Raw genomic sequence first — 24,004 nt, forward strand, 5'->3', positions numbered from 1 at the left:
TTCTTTGCAGAGCTTAATGTACCATGTAGTCAATGTACATTTTGCTCTGGCAAATTCTGACCCATTGCACCCCGTTAGAGGAGATCACAATATCATGCCTACTTCTGAACAGCCACCTAGCATTGCTATTTTCCACAATGTATAATTGCCTAAAGCATTTCCCAATGTGCAGTGCATCGAACGTACGCTCCTGCCACTGGGTTACCAATTCAGAAGAGCTATTGAATGGTAGTGCATGACTATCCTGTTGTTCCATGTGGAACACACACCATCTAGTGCATCACTTCATGTAGCTCAAATATCAGAATCAGGTTTGCTGAGACCTTTCAGCCTGATAACCCAGCTCATGTTAAAGTTAAAAAAGCCGACACTTTTACGTATTGCAGTGTGTTGAAAACAGCAGCATCTGAGGCCTGATCCAAAACCTACTGATGTTAGTGGAAAGACATTGATTGACTTGAAGGAGCTTTAGATCAAGCCTCTGGTGTACATCAGAGGGGTTTGCAATGTACAGCGATCCTGCCCAATAGTAGTCCAAATCAAGATTCGCAATACCTGTCACCTGTATGGAAGTCCTTGCTAATCTGGTCCCTTCTGTATCTTGGCACCCTTAGGAGATGCTTCTAAAGCCAGTGTCTGTTCTTATATATACACCTCCTTCTCTCCCAACTCAGTAGAGTTGGACCTATGGAAAATGAAGAGCAGATATCAGTGATGAACAGTGATTATTCTGTCTTCCCTATAAATACAATACAATATGGTTCTATATTACAGAGTATGGAATGTAAATAGTCTGTAACTTTGCATCACTTGAAAAATATGAATCAGTTCTTAGTGATATCAGTGCAAAACTATAGTACTTTTACCTACCATAAACTGGTAAACCCTGTATGCCCCTATGTTGTTTGAGCACAAATGTCCTAATACTTCATTTATCACATTTTTTGGTTGCTTGCTGTCATAAACAACTCTACGTTGACCATACCAGTTAGGCTTCATATTAAATTACTTAATATATATTGATTTTCTCCCATTTTCTCACAGACACTCCTTGTTTCATGTAAAAAGCTTGCTTAAATGTCACATGAGCTTCTCTTATTACTATTCTATTAGTATCTGTATTATTTTAATGTTGAGAAACTCCAGTCAGGGATTTGGGTCCCACTGTGCTCAGCACATTACACACAAATAACAAAGATGGTCGCTGACAAAAAGCTTACAGTCTAGGCTTACAGTCTAAGCTTATATGAAGAGAGATGACAGGTGGTACAAGAAACAGACACAGGGGAATACGAGGTAACAGTCAAATTATGCAGTGAACAGAGGAGAAACAAACAGAGGAAGTTTGCCTAGGGGGAGAGCCCACACAGGATTTTGCCTTTCAGGCTTCTGCAAGCAGTACATACATCATCTAAGGAGATTTTTTGTTACATTACAAGGTGGGAAATATGGATAGAGAGGGATTGTCGTGACCTGCTTGGGATGTGCCATGTTTGTCTTTCTCCTGGAGGATAGAAATGACTTTGCAGACTACTTGGCTCTGGGAAGAAGGATAAAAGAGTTTGGGGAGCAAGTGATGTTCTTGTCCATCCTCTCCGTTGAAGGAAAAGGCCCAGACAGAGACAGTCGAATTGTGGAAGTAAATGCATGGTTATGCAAGTGGTGTTGGCAAGAGAGCTTTGGCTTCTTTGACAATGAGCTGATGTTCCAGGAAAGCAGATTACAGTGCTGGGATGGGCTCCATTATCAACTATTGGGAAGAGCATCTCTGGACATCATCTGGTCCACCTGATCAGGAGAGCTTTAAACTAGGTTCTGTGAAGAATGGTGACAAAAATCTGGCCAATGCACATCTAGGCTCAAGTAACAAAGACAAGGGGAAGGGGCTAATTTCTGGAGAAGGGTCTAGAAATCACAACTGCATTAAGAAAAGCAACAGGACAGTCTGTAAAAGAAATATCTTCGATGCCTATATACAAATGCCAGGAGTATGGAGAACAAGCAGGATGAACTGAAAACCATGGTATATGAAGAAAATTATGACTTAATTGGCATCACAGAGACGTGGTGGGACAACTCCCATGATTGGAGTAATGTGATCAGTGATCACATATCAGTGATGTGTGGGTTATCACCGGAGATGCTGTAGAGAGAAGGATACTTAGAGCAGCATTTCCAGAAGTGTCCTTGGAGGGTCAGGAAGGCCTAACCAGGGGGACATGGAAGGTTTATGCATTGGATGTGGGAACAGCTGGTTTCCTTTTCCTGAAGGGGGCTCAGTTTTGAAAAGTTTGGGAAAAGATACCTGAGAAACAACCATCACTTGCCTTCCATAGGTGGTGCCTTTCTTGCTAGAAATCAGGACGTAACCATTAAAACAATCTCACACCTGTGCATTATTCCTGATGGTTCATTTCTAAGAGAATTTGAAGAGGTGGCAAATGCTTGTGTCTTCATGATATTTCCTGCCACTTATTTAGGGTAGATTTTGCCACCCTTACTCACACTGAATAATCCCTTACTCCGCAAGTAGTCCCACTGAACAAAATGGAGCTGCTCTTGGAATAAAACACAGCTCAGTGTGAGTAAGGATGGAAGAATATAATATCTGTTGCTCTGACAATATTCTAACTCTGATTATCATGAACATTTACTAGATTTGTGGTTTCCTCATTAGTCTAACCTGATCAATAAGTATTTCTGAAATAAGCACATGGACCTTGGTGCTGCAGCATTGAACCAGTTGAATGATGTTAATCACGATGATCTGTCAACTGTTACAGCCACAAAGACCTACACGGTGTCATGGAACTATTTGATGTGCAGTTATTTTGCTATACTTTCAGCTACATTAGGGATTCAGAAAGTTAGGACCCAGAAACACTGAATAGCCATAGCATTGAACAAACCAAACAGTGGTACGTATATAATGTGATTCTTTTATCTTTTTGCAGAGACCTAGCTAGTAGAAAACTTAGCAAGCAGAGAAAGAGTGAATCGAGTGAACAACAGCAAAATTATTACTGAATGAAAACTCACATAACAGTGCTTGACAGTTGCAATTACCTTTGGCCTGCAGCCGGCTGTGAGACTGGCAGATAGCAGCTGGTCTTCTGGTCAGATAGTGTCCTTAGGCATGTAGTTTGGCGAGACAGAAATGTTCTGGAACACCTCCAAAGTGTATCTGACAATCTTGCCATTTCATGTCTGCTGATATTGGAAAATGTTTGGTGACTTACTGCTTTTTCTTCTACAAAGCAAACGGGAGACTGTCATGACTGCATGAATGAGTGGTCATGTGACACCCCATGAACGTGACAACCAAAACGTGGGTTTAGCATACCAAACTTCGGGTTGGGCTTGGGATGAGTTCACAGATTTCTTGATGGACGCTGGCTTAATTCCTTTGTGATGTTGGTAGCTACCCAAGTTCAACTCCTTCATAGTATCTTTTAAATAATGATAAGCATGATCATAGTGAGTAAGACTATAAATGAGGGTAGCACATTTTCTACCCAGCCCCGCCATCACTGATATGATTAAGAGTCGTGCATTTACAGAACAACCTACTCAACCTTTTTGATGTCTCTCTCCTGAAAATATAAAACCTGTCTAAAGTAGCAAAACACATGAGTTCCACTGGTGGAGATCATGCAGGGCCCATTCTAAAGTGAGTTAGCAGGTGCTATTCAATATTACAGCAGTTACTGGCCTTGTCCCAGCCCATTTATGTAACCGTTAAATGGGTGGAGCCCATCATGTTGCTTTTTGTGGACAGCAAACAGTGTACTGCTAGCACATAACCTTTGATCTCTAAGTAGGAAGACTTGTGGACCAGGGATAAAGTTACCTGATCCTATCTTTCAGAACTATACCCTTGCAGGTGACTGCATGTTACCATATTTCTGTGTCAACCAGTCTCCCTTTTACACAAAACAAACCCTCTTTATGGCCTGTGCCAGCCACTCCACACACCATCGGTGCGCAGCCATATTTAGGCTAGCAGTACAACACTGATGTCTCATAGATGCAGTTTCAAAGGGTCAATCTCCCTTAAAATGCACTTATCCCACCATTACAGTTGCCACATACAGTTTATGGACAGTGCAGCATGACACAGAATTTGGGCCGGACGTTTGAAATGTGTATATTAAGGAGAGAAATATGGGTGATAAGTGACAGGGCAGTGGAGTTAAAGAGAGTAAAAAGGATGAGGACTACAATGGTGGAGGCAGATGGAGAAAAATGGAGACGAGAACCAGAGAAAGATGCAGACCAGGGGGAGAGGACTAGCCTCAGAAATGGAGAGGTGCTTCAGAGGAGAACATCAGTCCCAGCAGATCATCACTGTGGGGTCCAACGCTGAGAGTGCCAGAGAGCCGAAGGGGGCTTGGAAACAGATTTTTTTAATGTCTAATACGCTTCCCTTTTAGTTAAAAACCATCCACTTTTTGCATTTTCAGTATTTTTTCTTAGACAAGGAACCAGGGGAAGGGGATCTGTGTGTATTTTATTACATAACTATTTTTGTGAGGATGCTATTTGCATTTGGGGCATTTGCAACTCTATTGACGTTTAGAAGAATTTTGGTGGTTGAGGGTTGAGTTTTTTATTATTATTTTTTTTATTTCCCTAGCCCTGGTTCAAATTTAAGCATCAACCTATCTCAACTTCATCAATGTATTTATTTGTATTTTTTCCTTCATCATAATAGGCCAGATTGTGATTTTCTGGTTCACACTGGGGAGCAGTTACTCCTCTCCTCACCGTAATCCCACTGGTTTCATGTGAGTAACTGCTCATCAGTCTGAATGAGGGGTTTACTACAGACCCAAAGTTATTTTAATAGTGGTTTTTACAGTGTAGCATAACCTTATTTAACTCTCGTCTTTCAACTGGAGAGAGCATGTCTCTCAATGTGTGCTGAAATCTAGGCCTTTCTTTTGTGACAGATGTTGGCAGTGCCGTTTCTGCAGCATATTTACTGAAGTTCTCATGTGCTGAAGTGTTTTTTTTTATATTCTCTTTTTTGTTTTTTTGTCAGCAGATACTTCTTTGATTCCAGCAAATTTTCTTGTCCCTTCAGCTCTGCAGGGAGCTCCGACTCACTCTGCATTTCAAATTGATTGGCTCCAAGTTTAAAAGATTCCTGTGGTTTAACACAGAAAGCATGTAATGGGTGTTTGGAAACTGAAAGACAACTTGGAATCGTTTTTCTGAACTAAAGTCTTATTCTTTTTTCCTTTTTGTCAATGTGTAGGTCTCGCATGACTTTGCAATCAACTTTAATGAAGACAACCCAGAATGTGCAGGTAACACTCGCATTAAGGAAAGCAGATTGCTGTACTTCTGCCATATGCAAAGTGGCGAGTAATTTTGGGAGCTTCAGCTTGCAGTGTCCAACATGAGATGCCTGGTTTTTAGAAAGTGTTTAGCATCTACATTCTGAAAATCAGATTGTTTTTAAAGTGTGTCAAGTTGGATACCCAGTAACTGAGGCTCCCAAAATCACAGGACACTTTTTGAAAACTGAGTTTCCAGTGTTTCCTTATTTTTGCCTAGATCCTCAGCTATGGTTAAGGGAAATGCTGCACAGCTCAGGATGATGGAAGATGCAAAGGCAGTCTTTGCACTCCCTTGATCCAAGGCCATGTGTGTGCACAGCCAGTCCCCTGACATAATTTGACTGTTGTAAATCACACCGGCTGCATATGGTGCCAAGGGCTCAGAACAGCAGCTGTGGATCACTGTGGCATAAGACATTCCTGACCATATCCCCTTTCCCTTAGTTACTCTAGTGATGCAGCACAACTTGGTCTCAACACAATGGAGAATTTGGGCCTTTGATTTCTAGCTAATAGCTGAAATTTATTATTGCTAATCATCAGTAGTTAAAGGATAAAATTGTTGATTAGATTTTGATAAATGTGTTGTAGTTATAAGTGATGGGCAGTAATGATTGCTGCTTTTACACTAATATGTAGTGACATAACTTACTGCTTACTTTGTACAAAGTATTGGAGAGAGAGCACACTAGAGATTTAGAATATTTTCTTTTTATCAGCAGAGGTGGGAGTATTGAGGGATCCCATGAGAACACATAAGAATGGCCATTCTGGGTCACACCAGTGGTCTATGTAGCTCAGTATCCTGGCCGGTGAAAAGCAAAGGGACGGGAGAGACATTCCATAGTAGTGGTTTGAACTTACCATTGGCTTGTTTATTTTGTTAGTTTTTTGTTATTCATTTTACTTTGTCATGTTCTGTATTTAGGACTCAGTCATCTAATCAATTAACATTTAGAATGCAGGGATATTTAAGACTGAGAGGCATAGGAAGACATGGTGCAGCATGGGAATGTCTGAGGGAGACTTTTAAAACCACACTCAAAAAAAAATCTCAATTGGGCTTATTAAATATAGCTTAGTGGATTATACTCTGATCTCGGGTTTAGAACATGTGGGTTCTAGTCCTAGACCTTGCTGGGTGACCTTGGGCAAATCCCTTCACTGCTCTCTGTCCCACTTTCCCTATCTATAATACAAAGATATAATGATGCTTATCTTTTTTGTAAAGCACATTGAGATCTATTAATGGAAATTGCTATAGAAGATCTAGGTATTATTATTATTATTATTCAGTTCTACTTGGTACCATTAAAAATAATGTCCAGTTGGATGAAAGTGAGAGAGAGATCACAGAGCATCCAGTTTAATCATTTGGCGCAACTCCTCATTGCCTGCCACTGACTCTTGATTAATTCCTAAACCAATTATTCTGTGATCTCTCTTTCAGCTTCCTTAAACACCCTAGATTTTAATTGTCAGAACCCCAATATATTCTGTAACAAGCGGGTGCTCCTGGGGGCGGGGGGAAGGTGAAATAAAGAGCGTAAGGGCCCCACTTTTCCCCATATAATTTATTTTATACTTACAAAAATCATAGAAAACACAGCTAGTGTGATAACAAGTTCTTGCCGAATGCTTCTTGGTGCAGACCAATACATTGATGACTCCTGTAGTGAAAAAGCATTCTTTTGATTCGTTTAGAAGTAAAAAATGAAATCCCATTTTGTATGTGAATAGCAAACTGTCACTGGTCACTAGGGAACACTGACATCAGGATAAAAGTGAGTGCCATTCTATTCTGAATAGTGACTGAGTAAAGATCGCATATCCTTACTCAGAAAATCAGCAGCTAAAATAATTTTTATTGTTTTTTACGCCTATTAGCTTAAAAGTGCTAACACAGCTAAGAAAGTAGGAACTGGATTATTTTCTTAGTTGTACATGAGCAGAATTTCTTACTAAGTTCCAATCATTTACACTCTTGCAAACCCATTAAAACCACTGAAAACTCTTAAGGATGCACAGCTGTATCAGAGAGCACCATTTGGCCTGCAGAACCTTTATTATTGGTTGTTTTGCATGAGATGGAAGGAAACCCAGCTTGATTCTTTGAGTGCACAGTGAGTTTGCAGGCAAGCAGTTAAAAAAAAAGTTATCTGTAAACTGAGCGCATTTGATATGGAAATAGTTGGGGGTGAACAATAAATATTGAACCCCGTGATGCCATTTTTTACGGAGTCACTTTTTAGAGGAGAAACAAGCTTTCAATACTCTAGGTATTTAAATTCAATTATTTTTGTGCATGCTCACATACTATTTATTGTTTGAGAAAGAAAGATAACTGAGAGATTGTAGAGCCTGTAATCTGAGCAATAATCTTTGCTTTCTTTGTGTGTAGATACACACACACTCTCTTTGCATTTTAATAGCATACTTTATCCAAGGAACTCAAAGTGTATAACAAACCTTTATGAATTACACTGTGAAGTAAGTTGTATGTAAGCTAATAGGGCAGTCTGGAAAACAAAGGGATGTCCAAGGATGACAAACAATCCAAGAGGTAATAAACTTTAAGCTAAAAGAGACATTTTATTATAATATGACAGGAGAGTAAATATTTTCTGATGGGTATTGCTTGAGGATATATGCAAAAAAAAGGTATATTTGGTATATAATATGTTCCCCTTTCCTGGTTCAGAGAAACCCTTTGAAATATACCAGACTACATGGGATAGGATTTATTTTTGTGTATTTTAATATCTTTTTATTAATAAATATAATATATGCATAAACTTTGTTTTGTGTTTTTATCTTAATAAAGTTTGCAGGCCTTAGTGGAAGAGACAATAGGTATATCAGGACCAGATTCTCATCGAGTTTAAAACTGGGTGTTAAGGAAAGGGACCCCCCAGACAAAGGACTTCTGCCCTGCTATGTGATGTCCTATCTAATTTAATCTCTCTGGAGTTACTGGTGAAAAGTTTGTAACCTATAATAGTAGGCTTACAATCTAACCAGTAATCACAGCTAGAGTTAAAGAGCATTCTTTTAATTTGTAGTGTTGTAAGTGGCAGGGAAAATAAGCTCGGTAGGTACATAACTGTCTAAAGATCAAGGTGTTCTAATCTCCATAGTATTTGTATAATGTAATTCCAGCCTCCTTTGATTTGTTAGGGTTGTTTATTGGGTCACTTTCCACAAGTTCCATTGAGAGTTCCTCTTCAGAACAAGATCAGTTTAGGATCTTAGTGAAATAATGACACTGTTCAGCCTCCTTCTTCAAAGTTCTTCGGTCCTTCACTTTCTTACTAACCCTCTAGCCTTGTGCAGCGGGAGTTCTAAATTTTGAAATTACTTCACTTTGCACTAACACACCAGGGAAATTCCTGTTCCCAAGGAAAAGGAGCTGAAAACACCAATAGCTGAGCTCCAATCTTTACACGGTGTCTGCAAATACAATTTACCCTGACCTGCCTCAGTTCCCACTTCCCAGAGATGAAAGAAGGGTGACACAATGTCCAAAAATGGTTCCTCCTTCATCAAGACCTGGTGACTGAAGTACATTTTGCTGTAGACAGCAAAGTGCTTTTCTGTTTCTTTTTAGCTTGTACGCTTTTTGCTCCGATTGAGATTTAAATTGTGAGAACCATTAGTCAAATTAACCCTGAAAAAAATATTTTTCATAACACCAGGGAAATGTTCAGGTTTCTTGGCAAATGTATTAACAAAGAGGGAGCCTGCTGATAGCTGCTTTGATGAAGCAGAAGTAAAGCTTTCTCTAATAAGAGAGAGAACTGTCAAAGGGGTATCATCTTTTCATCACTAAAGTCTATATTCCTTAAGTATGAACATTCACTGGTGCCCAAGTGATCGCTTAGCGTCTATGCTGAAGATGATGAGTCTAATGCATTTGCAAATTGTGCATGTTAACTTGAACAAACTACAGCTAATCCCTGCAAAATGTATACTAAGTGCTGTTAGTAAGGAGAAGAGCAGAGTAATGAATTATATATTACAAAACAGCTACAGGAGGTCAGGGCAGCTGGACACAGCTTCTTTGAAACAATTGTGCAAATTCACAACTGTACAGAATAAATTGACTGAGGCAGTTTATTCCTCATGTGCTAGAATTGCACAAATCATTTAAAAATTGATCAAGAGTCTTTAACTTGCAACTTAAACATGGTACCAGATATGTGCTCCTTGTTACTTTCCTTCTTAACTTCCTCTGCTTGCTCATTTTTATATAAGGGATACAAGGAGTCGTTGAAGCGTATCAGAGCTGCCTTCCTAAGCTACAGCTTTATGGGCCGACAAACATTGCTCCCATCATCCAGAAGGTGGCTAAGTCAGCCTCGGAGGAGACTAACACCAAGGAGGCATCGGTAAGAATAGCAGCAAACTGCAAGCTATGCTAGGACCTATTTGTCTTACTATATATTGGATCTTTGCTAGGCAGTCATGATCTGGGTCATTTTGATATATATGAATAATTTCTCAATGCTGCTATATCTTAGCAGCCTCCATAAATGTCTTCACATAAGACAAATAGAATCAGTGTCACACAGGGCCCTGTACTTGACATTTTCTCTGATAAATATTCCCAAGCTCGTTCTAAAACCTGTTTTTTTCCCAATCCAATATAATATAAATTGTGGCTTGATGTCATATCAGGAAAGATTGGACCTGATCCTCAGCAGGGGTAAGCTGGTGTAGATCCCCGGAGGTCAAATGGCTACCATTGGAGCTATGTCCATTTACATCAGCAGGGATCAGACCCAGGAGTCTTAAACCTTTTCTGTGACTAGCTCACATAACTGTGTGAGATGCTTAGATGGGAGGTGCTATAGACATGCACAATGTTGTTATCGCTGTTTTAAACATGGATAAATAATCACACAGGAGAGGCCAAATGATATGCTCAAGGCCCACAGCGAGTTGGTAGTGATAACTGTGCCAGACCCTGACACAATGATCCTTGTGAGCTTACTCCAGACTTTCATGACAAACATCCCACAGAAAAGACACAGAGCTCCATTCATTGATGGAGCACTCAAATGTAAATCCCTGCTTGCCCACCGTTCCTACTAATTGTCTGTCATTTTTATACAGTGTGGGGCATTTTCTTCATATTACCTGCCATTTTTTTCTGTTTTCACATTCCGTCTTCACCATATTACAGCATGATTTCTGCCAAACCACTTGATAGCCAGTAGATCATTGATGCGATTGCATGAGATGCTTAGATACTAGAGTGATGGGCTCTACAAATGATTAGGAGGCACAGACTTTATTTAGAACTTACTGATTTGTAAGAACAAAAGAGCCATTTTGGAATGAAGCATTAGGGGTTGGCCCTAAATACATTGATCTTAGGAGACAAAGCGTTAAAAAAGATGGCCACATCACAGAGCCCATACTGGAAGCTCCTTTGTTTCCCTGGAATCATATTCAACTATGGCTGTAGAATTTTGTTTGCTTTTCCCATCATGAAGTGTTCTGTTGCTTTTAACAGTAGTAAGAAAGGTCTGCACCTCTCCATTTATGAGAAGACCCATGACAGTTTCTTTCAGCTGAAAGACCTAAGTACAGAATTTATTTTAAATGTGATTGAAATGCATTGTACTTATTCTCCCTCTGCCCAGCAGGACTGAAAATGAGGGAGGGAAAATGTGTTAGCACTGTGAAGCCTCATCTACAATTGGCTCTGAAAAATGTGCAGGAATAGCATTGATATTGGAGTCAGAGATCAAAGAAATTCTTGCCTGTCTCTGAGGGGAAGAGGACTGCACTGTATATCATACCAGAACAGATCTGTACAATGGCATCATTGTCATCACCACAGCTAGGGCTTTCCCAGAGTTTTCTTCTTCTGTCTGGTATATCGCTGCAGTGGTGTTCTCCGCGCAACACTGTTTTAAATAGAGTGGTTTAATGCAGAGGAAGATGAATGAATTATGGCATAGTATAGTCCTTAGGGGCTAGACTTCTTAAAAGAATCCACTTAGGGTGACCAGATAGCAAGTGTGAAAAATTGGGACACTTTTTTTTTCTCGAAGGGGAGGGGGCGATATAGTTGCATACATAAGACACAGTCTCTAATATCAGGACAATCTCAATATTATTGGGACATCTGGTCACCCTAAATCCACCGGACAGAGTCCATCTAGTCCCAGGACATTACGCTGGGAGTCTGAAGACCTGGGTTTTCTTCTCAGTTCTCTCACTGAATTAGAGTGTTACATTAAGCAAGTTACTTCACCTCTCTGTACTTCGGTGTCCTCATCTACAAAATGAGGATATTAACCCTTAACCACCTTTTGTTAAGGGGCTCTGGATGAAAAAATAAATAGCATAATAAATAGATGTGTAATAAATAGTATTATAATTATATTTTATTCTATTTTCATTTAAAATGTAACTATAATCACTGCTCCATAGTTGAGATGTCCAGGTTGGGAGGATGGCTGCTGACCAAAATATAGAACACTGTGGGCTGTATTTCGCACATTGGGCAAGGAAAGAAAAAACACTTTTATTTTACTTTGCAGCATGACTCTTCAGGAAAAAAAAATCTCTGTGTGTTTTGGTTTTCACACACGAGAGGCAGTGAATGTGTGTGTGTGTGTGTGTACATTTTCTATATGGATAATATTACAGCTCAATTTTAACTGTATAGTGTTTCTCTGCTTTGTTCCCCCGCACACTGTGACTCAGTTCTACTACTCCCTGTACAGGAATCAGTTTCCTTGTAAAGTAAATGTATAAAGTGCACTTCAGCTGCCTCGCTGTCCAGAAAGGCCCAAGTGAGAGTCATTCTTCCTCATTTATCAAATGAATGTCTCGTATCCCATTTCATCTAGTTCAGTGTAACTCAGAGTAGGGAAAGGAACTGAAATGCACCAAAATGCTTAGTCTCTTTTAGAAACCTGAGAATGACGAAATCTCTCCTCCAGGTTTGACAGTGGATTTGGAAAAGTTCCTCATTCTCTCTCCACTCCCAAGTCATATTTCCTCTCCTGGAGGAGCCCCTGTCATGCTCCTGGACAAACTAGGAACCCTCCCCATGCATTATTCCTCCCCTGAGTGCCAAGAGATGGTAAGCCAGCCTCCACTGGGCAGAAAGCTGCACTCTCCCTTTCTGCCTGACAGCAATGTTGGCTCCCTAAACAGAGCTATTGTAATCTCCATTACAGTTCTTCCCCAGCTTCCGATGCTGGAATGCAGCACCTATCTCCGTCTCTCTTCTCTTTCCATTGATTCTCAGCAAAAGAGTGTAGTCAGAAACTATCAGCAGAGGAAAGTGAGTCATGTAGGGATCACAACCCAAGGGGGGAGCCAGACCAGTCAAGACTCCAAACAAAAGTCCTGACACCTGCCATGCTCCTAGCAGCCAGGAATCCACCATTCTCCTCAACATAGTATTCCTCTTGGCTTTCCCCTGGAAATTAGCCAACCCCCAGTTAAAAAACACCAAGATAATCTAGGGATCACCCCAATGGAAGTTGATTCCTATGGGATGCAGTCTACCTCTGAGAACATTTCTTTTTTAAAAACAGACTTTGTCCAAAGCCATGGTTTATGGTTGCCATAAATGTGCATTAGAAAAAGGGAGGTAGCTTAAGATAAAGGTTTATATAACCAATGACATTTTCCCCTGCTCTTCTCTCCATTCGCAACCTGCAGCAATATTTCATCTTGCTGATTCTGACAGACGGCGTGATCACAGACATGGCTGACACCCGGGAGGCCATCGTTCATGCTTCCCACCTGCCTATGTCAGTCATCATCGTTGGGGTTGGAAACGCTGATTTCAGCGACATGCAGATGCTAGATGGCGACGATGGGATTTTGAGGTCCCCCAAAGGCGAGCCTGTTCTTCGAGACATCGTCCAGTTTGTGCCATTTAGGAACTTCAAACACGTAAGATGGATTTTCAGTCTGTTCGGTTATGAGGCTGTGTTTCAGAGGCTGCTCTTACCTTAGGTTGAAACAAGAACTCAAGTGCGCCAGTCCCAGCAAAATGGCAGCGTTTTATTTTGAAAATGAAATGGAATAAAGCTAAGATGTGGGAGAGAGAAGGAAAAAAAGAGAGAGGAGAATAACTATATGTCAATGGGACATTGAGGTGTCTCCTGTTTGGTTACAATTTGAGCCCTCGATTCTGTATTTCTCAGTTTTTCTCCTCTCATTTGTATATGTCCTGATTTATTTTAAACTTCCGTTTTTTTTCCTTCTCTGTTTGGCTCTTGTCCCTGAGCCCTATAGTATCCCCCAGATGGGTCATTTCCACATAGAGACTGGAATCACTGTGAATTTGAGCTCATCCGGTTTATACCAGATTGTTTCCTTGTCAGAATTCAGCCTCCTAAACCAGCAGACGCAGGACCATCGGTGGGGAGGGCCAGTGATTCCTTGTTGCCTCCCTCCGCCAACCCCCACTCCGTCTCCCCAAACTCTGTGTAAGCATGGCACCTTGAATCCACTGCCAGCCACTATTCCCCAGAATGCACCCTTAGGGGATGCAGTGGGTGGGAGGAGATACATTATGAAAAGGGTAAAGTGGACCAGCTTTAACTTACCTGCTAAAACTGAAGGGGGAACATGGCAATGGAGTGCAGCCATACCCTGGCCCTGCACACTCCCATCTCCAGTCACCATCTCCTACATGGTAGCACCTGAAACTCTCGGCATCAGCCCTGACTTTCTTCTGGGTCAGGGAAACTCAGGCACCATGTCACAGAAGCAACTCTCCCACATACAATGAGGCTTCACAGGATCCCATTTTCTTCCTTGTGAGAACGGAGGGTATATTTTGAGTGTGTGTGCGCGTGAGCCAACTTTCTCTTATCTGTCTTCAACTATCTCTCCCCTTTCCCTCTTCTGTTCTTTCTCCTGCCTCATTTCTCTCCCTTTCCCTCTTCTTTCTGACAGGTTTCAGAGTAACAGCCGTGTTAGTCTGTATTCGCAAAAAGAAAAGGAGTACTTGTGGCACCTTAGAGACTAACCAATTTATTTGAGCAGAAGCTTTCATGAGCTACAGCTCACTTCATCGGATGCATACTGTGGAAAGTGTAGAAGATCTTTTTATATACACACAAAGCATGAAAAAATACCTCCTCCCACCCCACTCTCCTGCTGCTAATAACTTATCTAAAGTGATCACTCTCCTTACAATGTGTATGATAATCAAGTTGGGCCATTTCCAGCACAAATCCAGGTTTTCTCACCCCCCTACCCCCCCCCCCCCACACACACACACACACAAACCCACTCTCCTGCTGGTAATAGCTTATCTAAAGTGACCACTCTCCTTACAATGAGTATGATAATCAAGGTGGGCCATTTCCAGCACAAATCCAAGGTTTAACAAGAACGTCTGAGAAGTGAGCTGTAGCTCATGAAAGCTTATGCTCAAATAAGTTGGTTAGTCTCTAAGGTGCCACAAGTCCTCCTCTTCTTTCTCTGTCTCTCCCCTTTTTCCTTCCTACTTTAGTAAAGCTGTTTCCTGTCTTTTAGCAGCAAGGAGCCTTGGAACCATATTTTCACTATTTAATTCTGACTAGTTCTTTCCACTCTACTGTATCCTATTAACTGAATTTCTTTTTCTTTGTGGAATAGACCTTTCCATGCAGCTCCTATGTACTAGTGAACCACAGTTCTGGATTTATCTCCACCAAAGGTTATGTTGATTTTAGGATTGTTGAGGGCCTATTACACCTGTGGGTTGTTCTGTGTCTTCAGATACGTGTCTCTTGCTTACATTTTGTTGCCCTCTGATTTTTTTATTACCACAAGGAGATTCTCAATTCATCTTCTCCTCTCCCAAATCTCATTCTGCCACATTTTAACGAGAAACACACCTCCCTCCTACATCCATAAGGTCCCATTGCGACGTTCACCCCAATCTCACCGAATAACCTGGTTTCTCTCACCTCTCCAGCTTTAGTTTGGGGTAAACTTAGACTCTGGGAGGCGGATCCTCAGCCAGTGTAAACTGTCATAGTTCCACTGAAGTCGTCAGCTGATGATCTTCCCCTGAAGGTGTAGTTGTATCCATTACTTGTCAGCAGTGCTACTACCCCAGCTGTGAAACAGAAACTTTAACAAGGTGCGATCGTGACCTGCTCCCAATTAAAAATTCCCCTCTACGCTAATCACAGTGTGCAGCTTTTCACATGAGGTGCAGTGTATTGTGAAAGCATTGAAAGGTGAGTTATTGGAGTTGGTACTAGACCTGCTTTTAGTTAGCTGAAAATATGTTTCCATGAGGAACTCGCAAAGCCAGCTTCTTTTCTGTTTTTAGTGCCATATTGTAACTTTAGGACAGAGCTGAAATCATCCTTGATTGATGCTGACCATTGCAGTTCTTTCTGGACACTGAATAGATCGTGCTGCTGCTAACTTGTGAGCGAGTCTGTGATCTTAATTGCTAATTGTGGGAAATTACAAGTATCTATTGTCTTTAGTAGTTTTAGGTTAACTTTCAGAAATTTGAAAGGGTAGCAATCTTGGAAAGTTATTTCACTCATTAAAAGAAGAGAAATTTGGTCTCTCTCTCTTTCTCTCTAGATATACACAATATTCTCTCCATATCAGAAGTACCCATGTAACTTATAAAGCATGGTATTCAGTCTCTTTTTATTGAGATCTTGAGTGTCTCAACTTAACACTTTAAGGTGCACAGATGCCAGTGTAATAGGTGCAAAATAAATGCTTGTGATGATAACCACCTCTTGATGAATCTCTTTATTACAGGAAGTACCCAAGATAATGTTTCTATTAGCAAGGTGAGGTTCCTTACCTGCCTACATTTGGACAATACTAGCCTAACTGAAAATCTACCTCATGAGTCTAATATTAGAATAACTTGTTGGATCACTATAATTACAGGAGAAAGAGGTGAAGTCTGGAAGGGAGAGTCAATAAAAATGAGCGTATAAAATCAATCCCTTGGGGAGGTCTTGATGCAGAAATGCACTTAAGCATATTCATAACTTTCAGCACATAAATAGTCTCATTTAAGTGATTGGGATTACTCACAAGCTTAAAGTTAAGCATGTGCTTAAGTGCTTTGCTGGATCAGGATTTCTCAAGGAAGTGAGTATTGTCCTTTGCTAGTGTTCACTGTCATTTTAATACCAACAGTATAATTTCATTATGAAGGCCGAGTGTTATGAGGTGCTAAGCTATTCCTGCATGTTGTCACTTAGCACCTTCAAGGATAAGATTTTTATATTTGTAAATTCTTCAGCGCAGGGACCTTGCCTTCTAGACTAGTCTCTCAAGGGTAATGCACACCTTTGATGCTGTAGAAAGAATTATAATAGGGGTGGTTCTTAGCAAATCCTAGAATCATGGGGCTTTGATAACAGCCAGGTACTCACTACAGTTAAAAACAATTGTCCACAAGTATTGTGCATCTTTACTAGATTCCACATTTAGCCTGACTGCTACGGGGTAACATGAAAATAGAGAGAAAAAATGTTTTCTGGACTGAACTGAATTTCTGTCCTCCAAAATTATCATCATCCAAATATTTGTGTGTCATTATCTAACAAAAGCAGAACAGTGATGCCCATGAACAATTGCCAAAATGTATAAGAATATGAAAATCTCGTAATGAATGGCATTCTGCGATGGAGATTTTAAGCATTGAATTTTTCAGCCTTTTGGACTCATGATAGATGCACCATGCACAAATCTGATGCAGCCTGTGGATCATTTTCCATTTTCCATTGTGTTTAATCATAAAGCCTAACAACGGTGACTTAATAACACATATCACGGAAGAGTGTGCAAAGCCAAGCCCCTACCTCTGCAAGGAGCAATGTTTTGTACTATGTTTTGTAATTAAAGATTAGGCATGGTGAGCCTCTAGAACTGAATCAAAGTAATTTGTAATATATACCAATTATCATCAGGGGGAAGTATTTTCCCACTGCTGGCTGAATTGATTGTTGTGTATTAACCATCAGTTGAGAAGTATTCATCTTGAGTTGTTTGTTGCTACAATGCTGTTCAAGCATATCATTAAATGCAGGAAAAATGTTATAGGGAAAATTAATTTCTCATCTGTGTTAAACTCCTATGAAGAATAACTCTTATTTGTTATTGTTGATGCAGTGCCATTGGAGTGCATGTGCTTTACAGACCAAAGACATAAATAAGGTGTTATTCTCATTTACACAAATGCCTCTTTACACCACTTTGGCCTTAAAGTGGGTGCACGTTGCCAGAGCAAGGAGAATCATGATCCATACACTGAGAAACTTACCAGCTAGCATCCCAATTCTGGAATGAGATCCACTAGAATGGACTCCTGCTTCCAGGCTTGCTCCACTGAAGTGAATGGGGCTCTGTAATATGAACCCACAATATAGGGTGTCAAGGTTCCTTCCCCACTCTGAACTCTAGGGTACAGATGTGGGGACCTGCATGAAAGACCCCCTAAGCTTATTCTTACCAGCTTAGGTTAAAAACTTCCTCAAGGTACAAACTTTGCCTTGTCCTTGAACCCTATGCTGCCACCACCAAGCGTGTTAAATAAAGAACAGGGAAAGAGCCCACTTGGAGACGTCTTCCCCCCCAAAATATCCCCCCAAGCCCTACACCCCCTTTCCTGGGGAAGGCTTGATAAAAATCCTCACCAATTTGCATAGGTGAACACAGACCCAAACCCTTGGATCTTAAGAACAATGAAAAAGCAATCAGGTTCTTAAAAGAAGAATTTTAATGAAAGAAAAAGTAAAAGAATCCCCTCTGTAAAATCAGGATGGTAAATACCTTACAGGGTAATCAGATTCAAAACATAGAGAATCCCTCAAGGCAAAACCTTAAATTACAAAAAGACACAAAAACAGGAATATACATTTCATTCAGCACAGCTTATTTTCTCAGCCATTAAACAAAAGAAAATCTAACGCATTTTTAGCTCGATTACTTACTAACTTAACAGAAGTTCTGAAAGGCATTCCTGACCTGGTCCCGGCAAAAGCATCACACAGACAGACAGACCCTTTGTTTTCCACCACCCCCCCCCCCCCCCCGCCACCTCCAGCTTTGAAAGTAACTTGTCTCCTCATTGGTCATTTTGGTCAGGTGCCAGCGAGGTTATCCTAGCTTCTTAACCCTTTACAGGTGAAAGGGTTTTGCCTCTGGCCAGGAGGGATTTTATAGTTCTGTATACAGAAAAGTGGTTACCCTTCCTTTTATATTTATGACATAGGGTCCATTTACAGAACTGATTCTTTCGTTAAATAAAACTGGATCTGACACTAGCAGAGAGAAGAGGTGATGATGTGGTGGGGCAGGAGTATTGGTATTTAATGATTTTCAGAAGTATCGAATGCCAGTCCCCACCCCACACTGAAGTCAATAAGGGCTGCTTTGAAAACTGAGCCATGCAAAGTCCTGTGGATTCTTGGTTTTGCATTGTACATGTTTTGTTCATTCTTTTACCTTTCTGTTCTTTGTATGAGTCTATTTGTGTTAATTTAGCCTGGACGTGGCGGTCAGTGTAGTAACAGCTCTTGCATATTTGGGGTGGCATTTTCCAAAATTCTCAGCCCTGGCCTAAATTTGCTGCTCTTCCACTAAAGTCAATAGGTGTTTTCTATTGATTTCAGTGGGAGCAGAGTTAGGCCATTGCTGAACAGTGTGAAAATTCCACATTTGTCCTTCAAAAGGGATTAATACTGAAGGGCTTTGTAACTTTTTATACCTGGAAAAAATATATGTACGTGTGCTGTCACCAGAAGGGTTTGTTTTGCCTTCTCTGTTTGTTTACGCAGAAGTGTCTCATGCATTTGAACACTTGACTGTCTCTGCAGATTTCAGTTCAAATGTCATAATGTGAAGCTATTTCCCTTTTATGTGTTTACTGTTTTAATTTTTGGTACATTACCAGTAAAGTACAAGAACTCAAAATGCAGATATTAATTTTGCTTCCTCTAATTTATGCCTGTATTTCCTCATTATTTATATACTTTGTTACTATTAAATTAATCTAAATTAACTGCATTTTTTCTGTACCTTTGGATTGGCATGTTTATAAATATAAGTAAATGCACAGTATACTTCCTATATGAATCAAATTCTAAATATCTGGTGGGATAAGCATTTGAATCAATGACAGGGGCGGTAATTTGTTCATTTCCGACAGTGCAGCTTATACCGTGAACCTAAAATATTACCTAGAAAGAGTGACGAGGGGAAAATCTATTAGCCAGAGAAAATAAGTTAAATATCCAAGGACTATAGCCTTTGAATACTCCCTTGCAAGAGTCGCCTTGCTTAAGAAGAGAGAGTCAGGCACCTGTGCTTTGCTATTGCTGTCAGTTCAGTAATGCTTGTACCTGATTTAGAGCCCACTCCAGTTCTGTTCAAGTCCATGGGAGCCTTTATGATGACATTAATGGGAGTTGGATCAGGCCCCTTAATTAGCATTCCTTGTCAAAACTAGAGGAGGACTGGAAATAAGCATATTGAAAAGCAGGGCAGGGTTGGCCCCTTAATACGTGGGTAGACCAGCGGGACTCTGGGCACAAGGGTCTGCCCTCCGGCTCTAATGTCAGGATCGGGCCTTGGTTTGTCAACTTAATAACAACCCCACAATATGCACGGATATTTCCTCTGCTGTCAGCCAGGATGTTTCAAGATGTCCTTGGCAAAATCCTACTGTATTTACAATAAGGAATTGCGATCATGTATGCCAGCCTTTTCTCAGGGTAGCAATCTCTAATGACAATGTGTGGCCTCTGCACGTGCAGAGGGTCACAGCTATGGAATCTCTCTGCATTTAAGGATCGTTGAGTGAAAATATGTAGCACCTGCAGAGATACGGCCACTAGGTTCGACCCGTAATTCAAATTTGGGTTGTTTTAAGGCTTCATGAAGCCTATCAGTGAAATGTTTTTTGTATTTGTTTCAATTTCAATAAAAACATTTTTATTTGAATTTAAAACTTCCCCCAGAACTTAAACAAAGGCTTCCCTTTCACATGGTTGACTTTGAACTCAGTGGAGTTGCTCACATGTTTAAGGTTAAGCTCATGCATAAGTCTTTGCAGGATTGGAGCCTAAAAACTAAAGTGACCTGAACTCGTTGAGTTTTATTGTCTAGACCGCTTAGGAGTGAAGGGTAAGCAAACGTCAGGGGTGGTGAAAAGTAAAGTAGTCTTTTCACATACTTTTAAATCCTCTTCAATTTGACAGTGTTATAGTTAACACAGACAAGAGAATTTTCACCAGGCAATCCCTTTAGTTATGACTTGGCACTCTCGTGGACAGCAGTCAAGCAAAAATATACAGTGGTACAGCAATTGCAGTGTAACGTCCTCATCCCACACTCAGAACTGAGCAGGGGGCTGGCTGAGCAAAGCCCTGATGACTTTAGTGAGGTGCCGGAGTCTGCTGACACAGAATCACTTGCAGTATTAGGCCCTGAGGTAGTGTCATGTACTTCAATTGCTGTTGGTCTGCTTTTATTCCATGCTTATGACCATGAACTCCCAGCGCCTCTGGTTATAAGACCAGTCGGCACCTTTTGCATAGCGACAGGTTAACACTGTGTTTTCTACCATTTCCTGCAGGCATCCCCAGCTGCACTAGCAAAAAGCGTTTTGGCTGAAGTTCCAAATCAAGTGGTGGACTATTACAATGGCAAAGGGATTAAACCAAAATGTATGTCAGAGTACGAGTCTTCCAGGACACTAGCGCCATGAACTGCCCCGCACACTTTTACAGAGCTCAAAACTGCTACTACTACAACTGCAGTACTTTAAAACAAACAACAAAATAGCACGTTTTGGTGATTTTTAACTAAAATAATTTTTTTTTTGCATGTGTAGCCTAAAGGCTTGAATCTGTTAAGCAGTTGTTATTGTTGAAAACTTTTTATGAGAAGAAGGAAACGAACTCTTTACAGCATGTCGCCTTGAAATAAAAAGTTATCTGTATCTGATTTTTATACAGGTTTGTTGAAATTTTGCTAAATTTCTTATTATCTTTCCACTGTAAAGCATTTTGAAACATTTGAGAGTGGATAGCCAAAATATCTTTGGTTTTATCTGCTGCAAAACGAAAGATTTTTCAAAATGGCAGATGCATGAACTGTATTTTGCATGTTTAAAATAAAAACAACACAGTTTTGCAGTTGTTGTCTTTATTTCTCTCTTGCCACAAAGTTGCCTGCTCTAAACCCTCTACTCAGCACACTGTCCTTCAAGGAAAGAATGACCAAAGCATTCTTAGACACTTCTGAAAGACTACAGCCCAAAGCATGGACAGTTCTAATGACAGCAGCTTATAACAGGGATGCCCAAACAAGCCCAGCCAGCCTATAGCTTCATTGGCAACTTGTGTAGTGCCCAAGGGCATATCTGATTAGTGTAACATGAGCAGACTATAGCTGCATTTATCTTTAATATGGAGGTATGGTCCTCAAGGACTACATGTGCTTAAGTGCCATGTTCCATCTGATCCACGCATCCCCACTTGACTGGCTGGTATATGGGCAACATTTTGGCCACCTTTGATTTATAATCCCACCTATTTTCGAGTTGTTTTGTTTGCATTTTTCATTTCACTCACAATACCAAATTTTTGCGTGGTGCACTATCCAAGACAGATATTGCATGGCCTAATTTTGACAAGGAAAATAGCTCGAAGGCTTCATTGGTATAGAGTTTGCCTGTACACAGTGAAAAAGCTGTTTTATATGAGAAGACTATTAGACCTACTTTTTTAATGGGGTGAGGGAGGAAAATAACAAGTCGTGTTTAGATTTAGAATCTCTCCATTTAAAAAAAATCAGGGTATGATTTCTAGTGTCTGAGGTCTAACACTCGGTTTTGCAAAATACACAGCAGCTGAACACACAACCTGTTAAAAGCTGATGGTGAAATTTTGGCCAAAAATAGCTATTTAGGGTGAGATGTTTTTCCAAAGCCCTCAGTATTGGCCTAACTCTGCTTCCATCGGAGTCAATGAGAGTTTTGCCCATTGACTCCAACAGAATCAGGCTAATGGTGAGTGCGTTGGAAAATTCCACCCTTATCCTGTAGTTTGTTTAAAAGCATGGATTTCTGCGTAATATATAGTTTTAGTTTTCTTGTTTTCATTTAAAAGTACTTTCCAAAGAATCAGTTTTGATAGATGGTTTGGTACCGTTCAATGAAGATAATGTATATCCGTGAAGTGTGTGGCTACCTGTCCAGCACATTTCACTTCTATTCCATCTGTGTCCTTGCAGAGTAATTTCTCTAACTGCCTAATAAGTATTCCTTCAGGTGATTTGATGTTGAACAGCAGAGATATGTGTTGGCCAATTTTACTTGGTCATAGGTGTAAATTGTCTATAGATGTCCCAGGCGATAGATCTCAAATCCACTTTTTCATTTAATGGTTGACTGTGCACTTAGGGTCTGTGTCAGCTGATATCAGCTAACACCAGTGTGCAGCAGATCTCTCCCTCTAGGGATGTATTTTTCCAAGAAAATACAATGATTTCTCCTATCATAGAATACCCAGATCTGCAAACGCACCTCATTACTGACCTATAACACCCTTGCTTTCCCAGTCCTGATTTTCCTCTTATTTTTGGTCTTTTTTTCTACTCCCAAAGGAAGCCTTGTCAGCTGAGTGGTTCAAGCACAGAACTGGAATTCAGTCATTCTGTGTTTCTAGCTTTGCCACTGACTTATTCTTTGATTTAGGGCAAGTGGTTTAATTTCTTTGTGCTTCAGTGTCTTTATCTGCAAAGTTTCAGACTAGCAGCCCTGTTAGTCTGTATTCGCAAAAAGAAAAGGAGTACTTGTGGCACCTTAGAGACTAACCAATTTATTTGAGCATATGTGCATCCGATGAAGTGAGCTGTAGCTCACGAAAGCTTATGCTCAAATAAATTGGTTAGTCTCTAAGGTGCCACAAGTACTCCTTATCTGCAAAGTGGGATGATAACTTTTAACAAGTTGAACTGCAAAGGAGTGTTGTGTGACTTAATTCATTAATTTTTGGAAGATGCTTTGAGATCCTGAATGGCAAGGTGCTATACTCAGTTAAAAAAAACATTTTTTCATGACCTACAAATTTAATAGCCAATTTCTTTTTCTTGTCAGGGTCTTTCATCAACTTATAATTAATAGAGAAGAAACTATATCAGTGCACATTGACTGAATATAGCAATGACTTCTGCTTAACTAAAAGGGTGAGGTGGTAGAGGGACAATGAGTGAGGACCAAGAGAATAAATTCACTTTTTTTAAAGGAGGGGAGTTAGTAGTATCAAGTGCTAAAGCTTCTCTAAATAATGATCATTGATGTAGTACTTTGCTTCCTAACTAACTCTATCAGAAAGACACAAATACACAAAATTTGGAAGAGATGTAAACCAAGTGCATCAGGGCTTAAAGCAATCTCTATTAGCGATCAGGATGGGACGTATGTGAAGGGCACATTGATCTACTGCGGGGATCTTACACCTTCCTCTCAGTATTTCTACACAGCAATTGAGCAGGGTGATTCTCAGCAAGGGTAAAAATGTATGTGCTAGCTCTGCTCGAGCTACTGCCTAAAAATAGCAGGGTGGCTGCAGCAGTGTAGGCTGTGGTTCAGGCTAGCCATCCGTGTCTGTATCCCAGGGATTGGGCGGGATTGC

General features: G+C 40.4%; 1 protein-coding gene across 3 annotated transcripts in view; it reads left to right on the forward strand.

Moving 5' to 3' along the window:
• CPNE4 (copine 4) overlaps positions 1-21,461 on the forward strand; it is a 381,425-nt gene extending 359,964 nt beyond the window's left edge. For all 3 annotated transcript variants that reach the window (XM_073333244.1, XM_073333242.1, XM_073333243.1), the window contains 4 exons: positions 5,261-5,312; positions 9,600-9,733; positions 13,035-13,271; positions 20,941-21,461. In XM_073333244.1, the coding sequence (XP_073189345.1) occupies positions 5,261-5,312; positions 9,600-9,733; positions 13,035-13,271; positions 20,941-21,072 (555 nt within the window). In that variant the 3' untranslated portion in view covers positions 21,073-21,461. The remainder of the gene's footprint in view (positions 1-5,260; positions 5,313-9,599; positions 9,734-13,034; positions 13,272-20,940) is intronic.
• The last annotated feature ends 2,543 nt before the right edge of the window (positions 21,462-24,004 follow it).

This window comes from Lepidochelys kempii, chromosome 2, assembly GCF_965140265.1.
Source record: "Lepidochelys kempii isolate rLepKem1 chromosome 2, rLepKem1.hap2, whole genome shotgun sequence".
NCBI classification, from domain to species: domain Eukaryota; kingdom Metazoa; phylum Chordata; order Testudines; family Cheloniidae; genus Lepidochelys; species Lepidochelys kempii.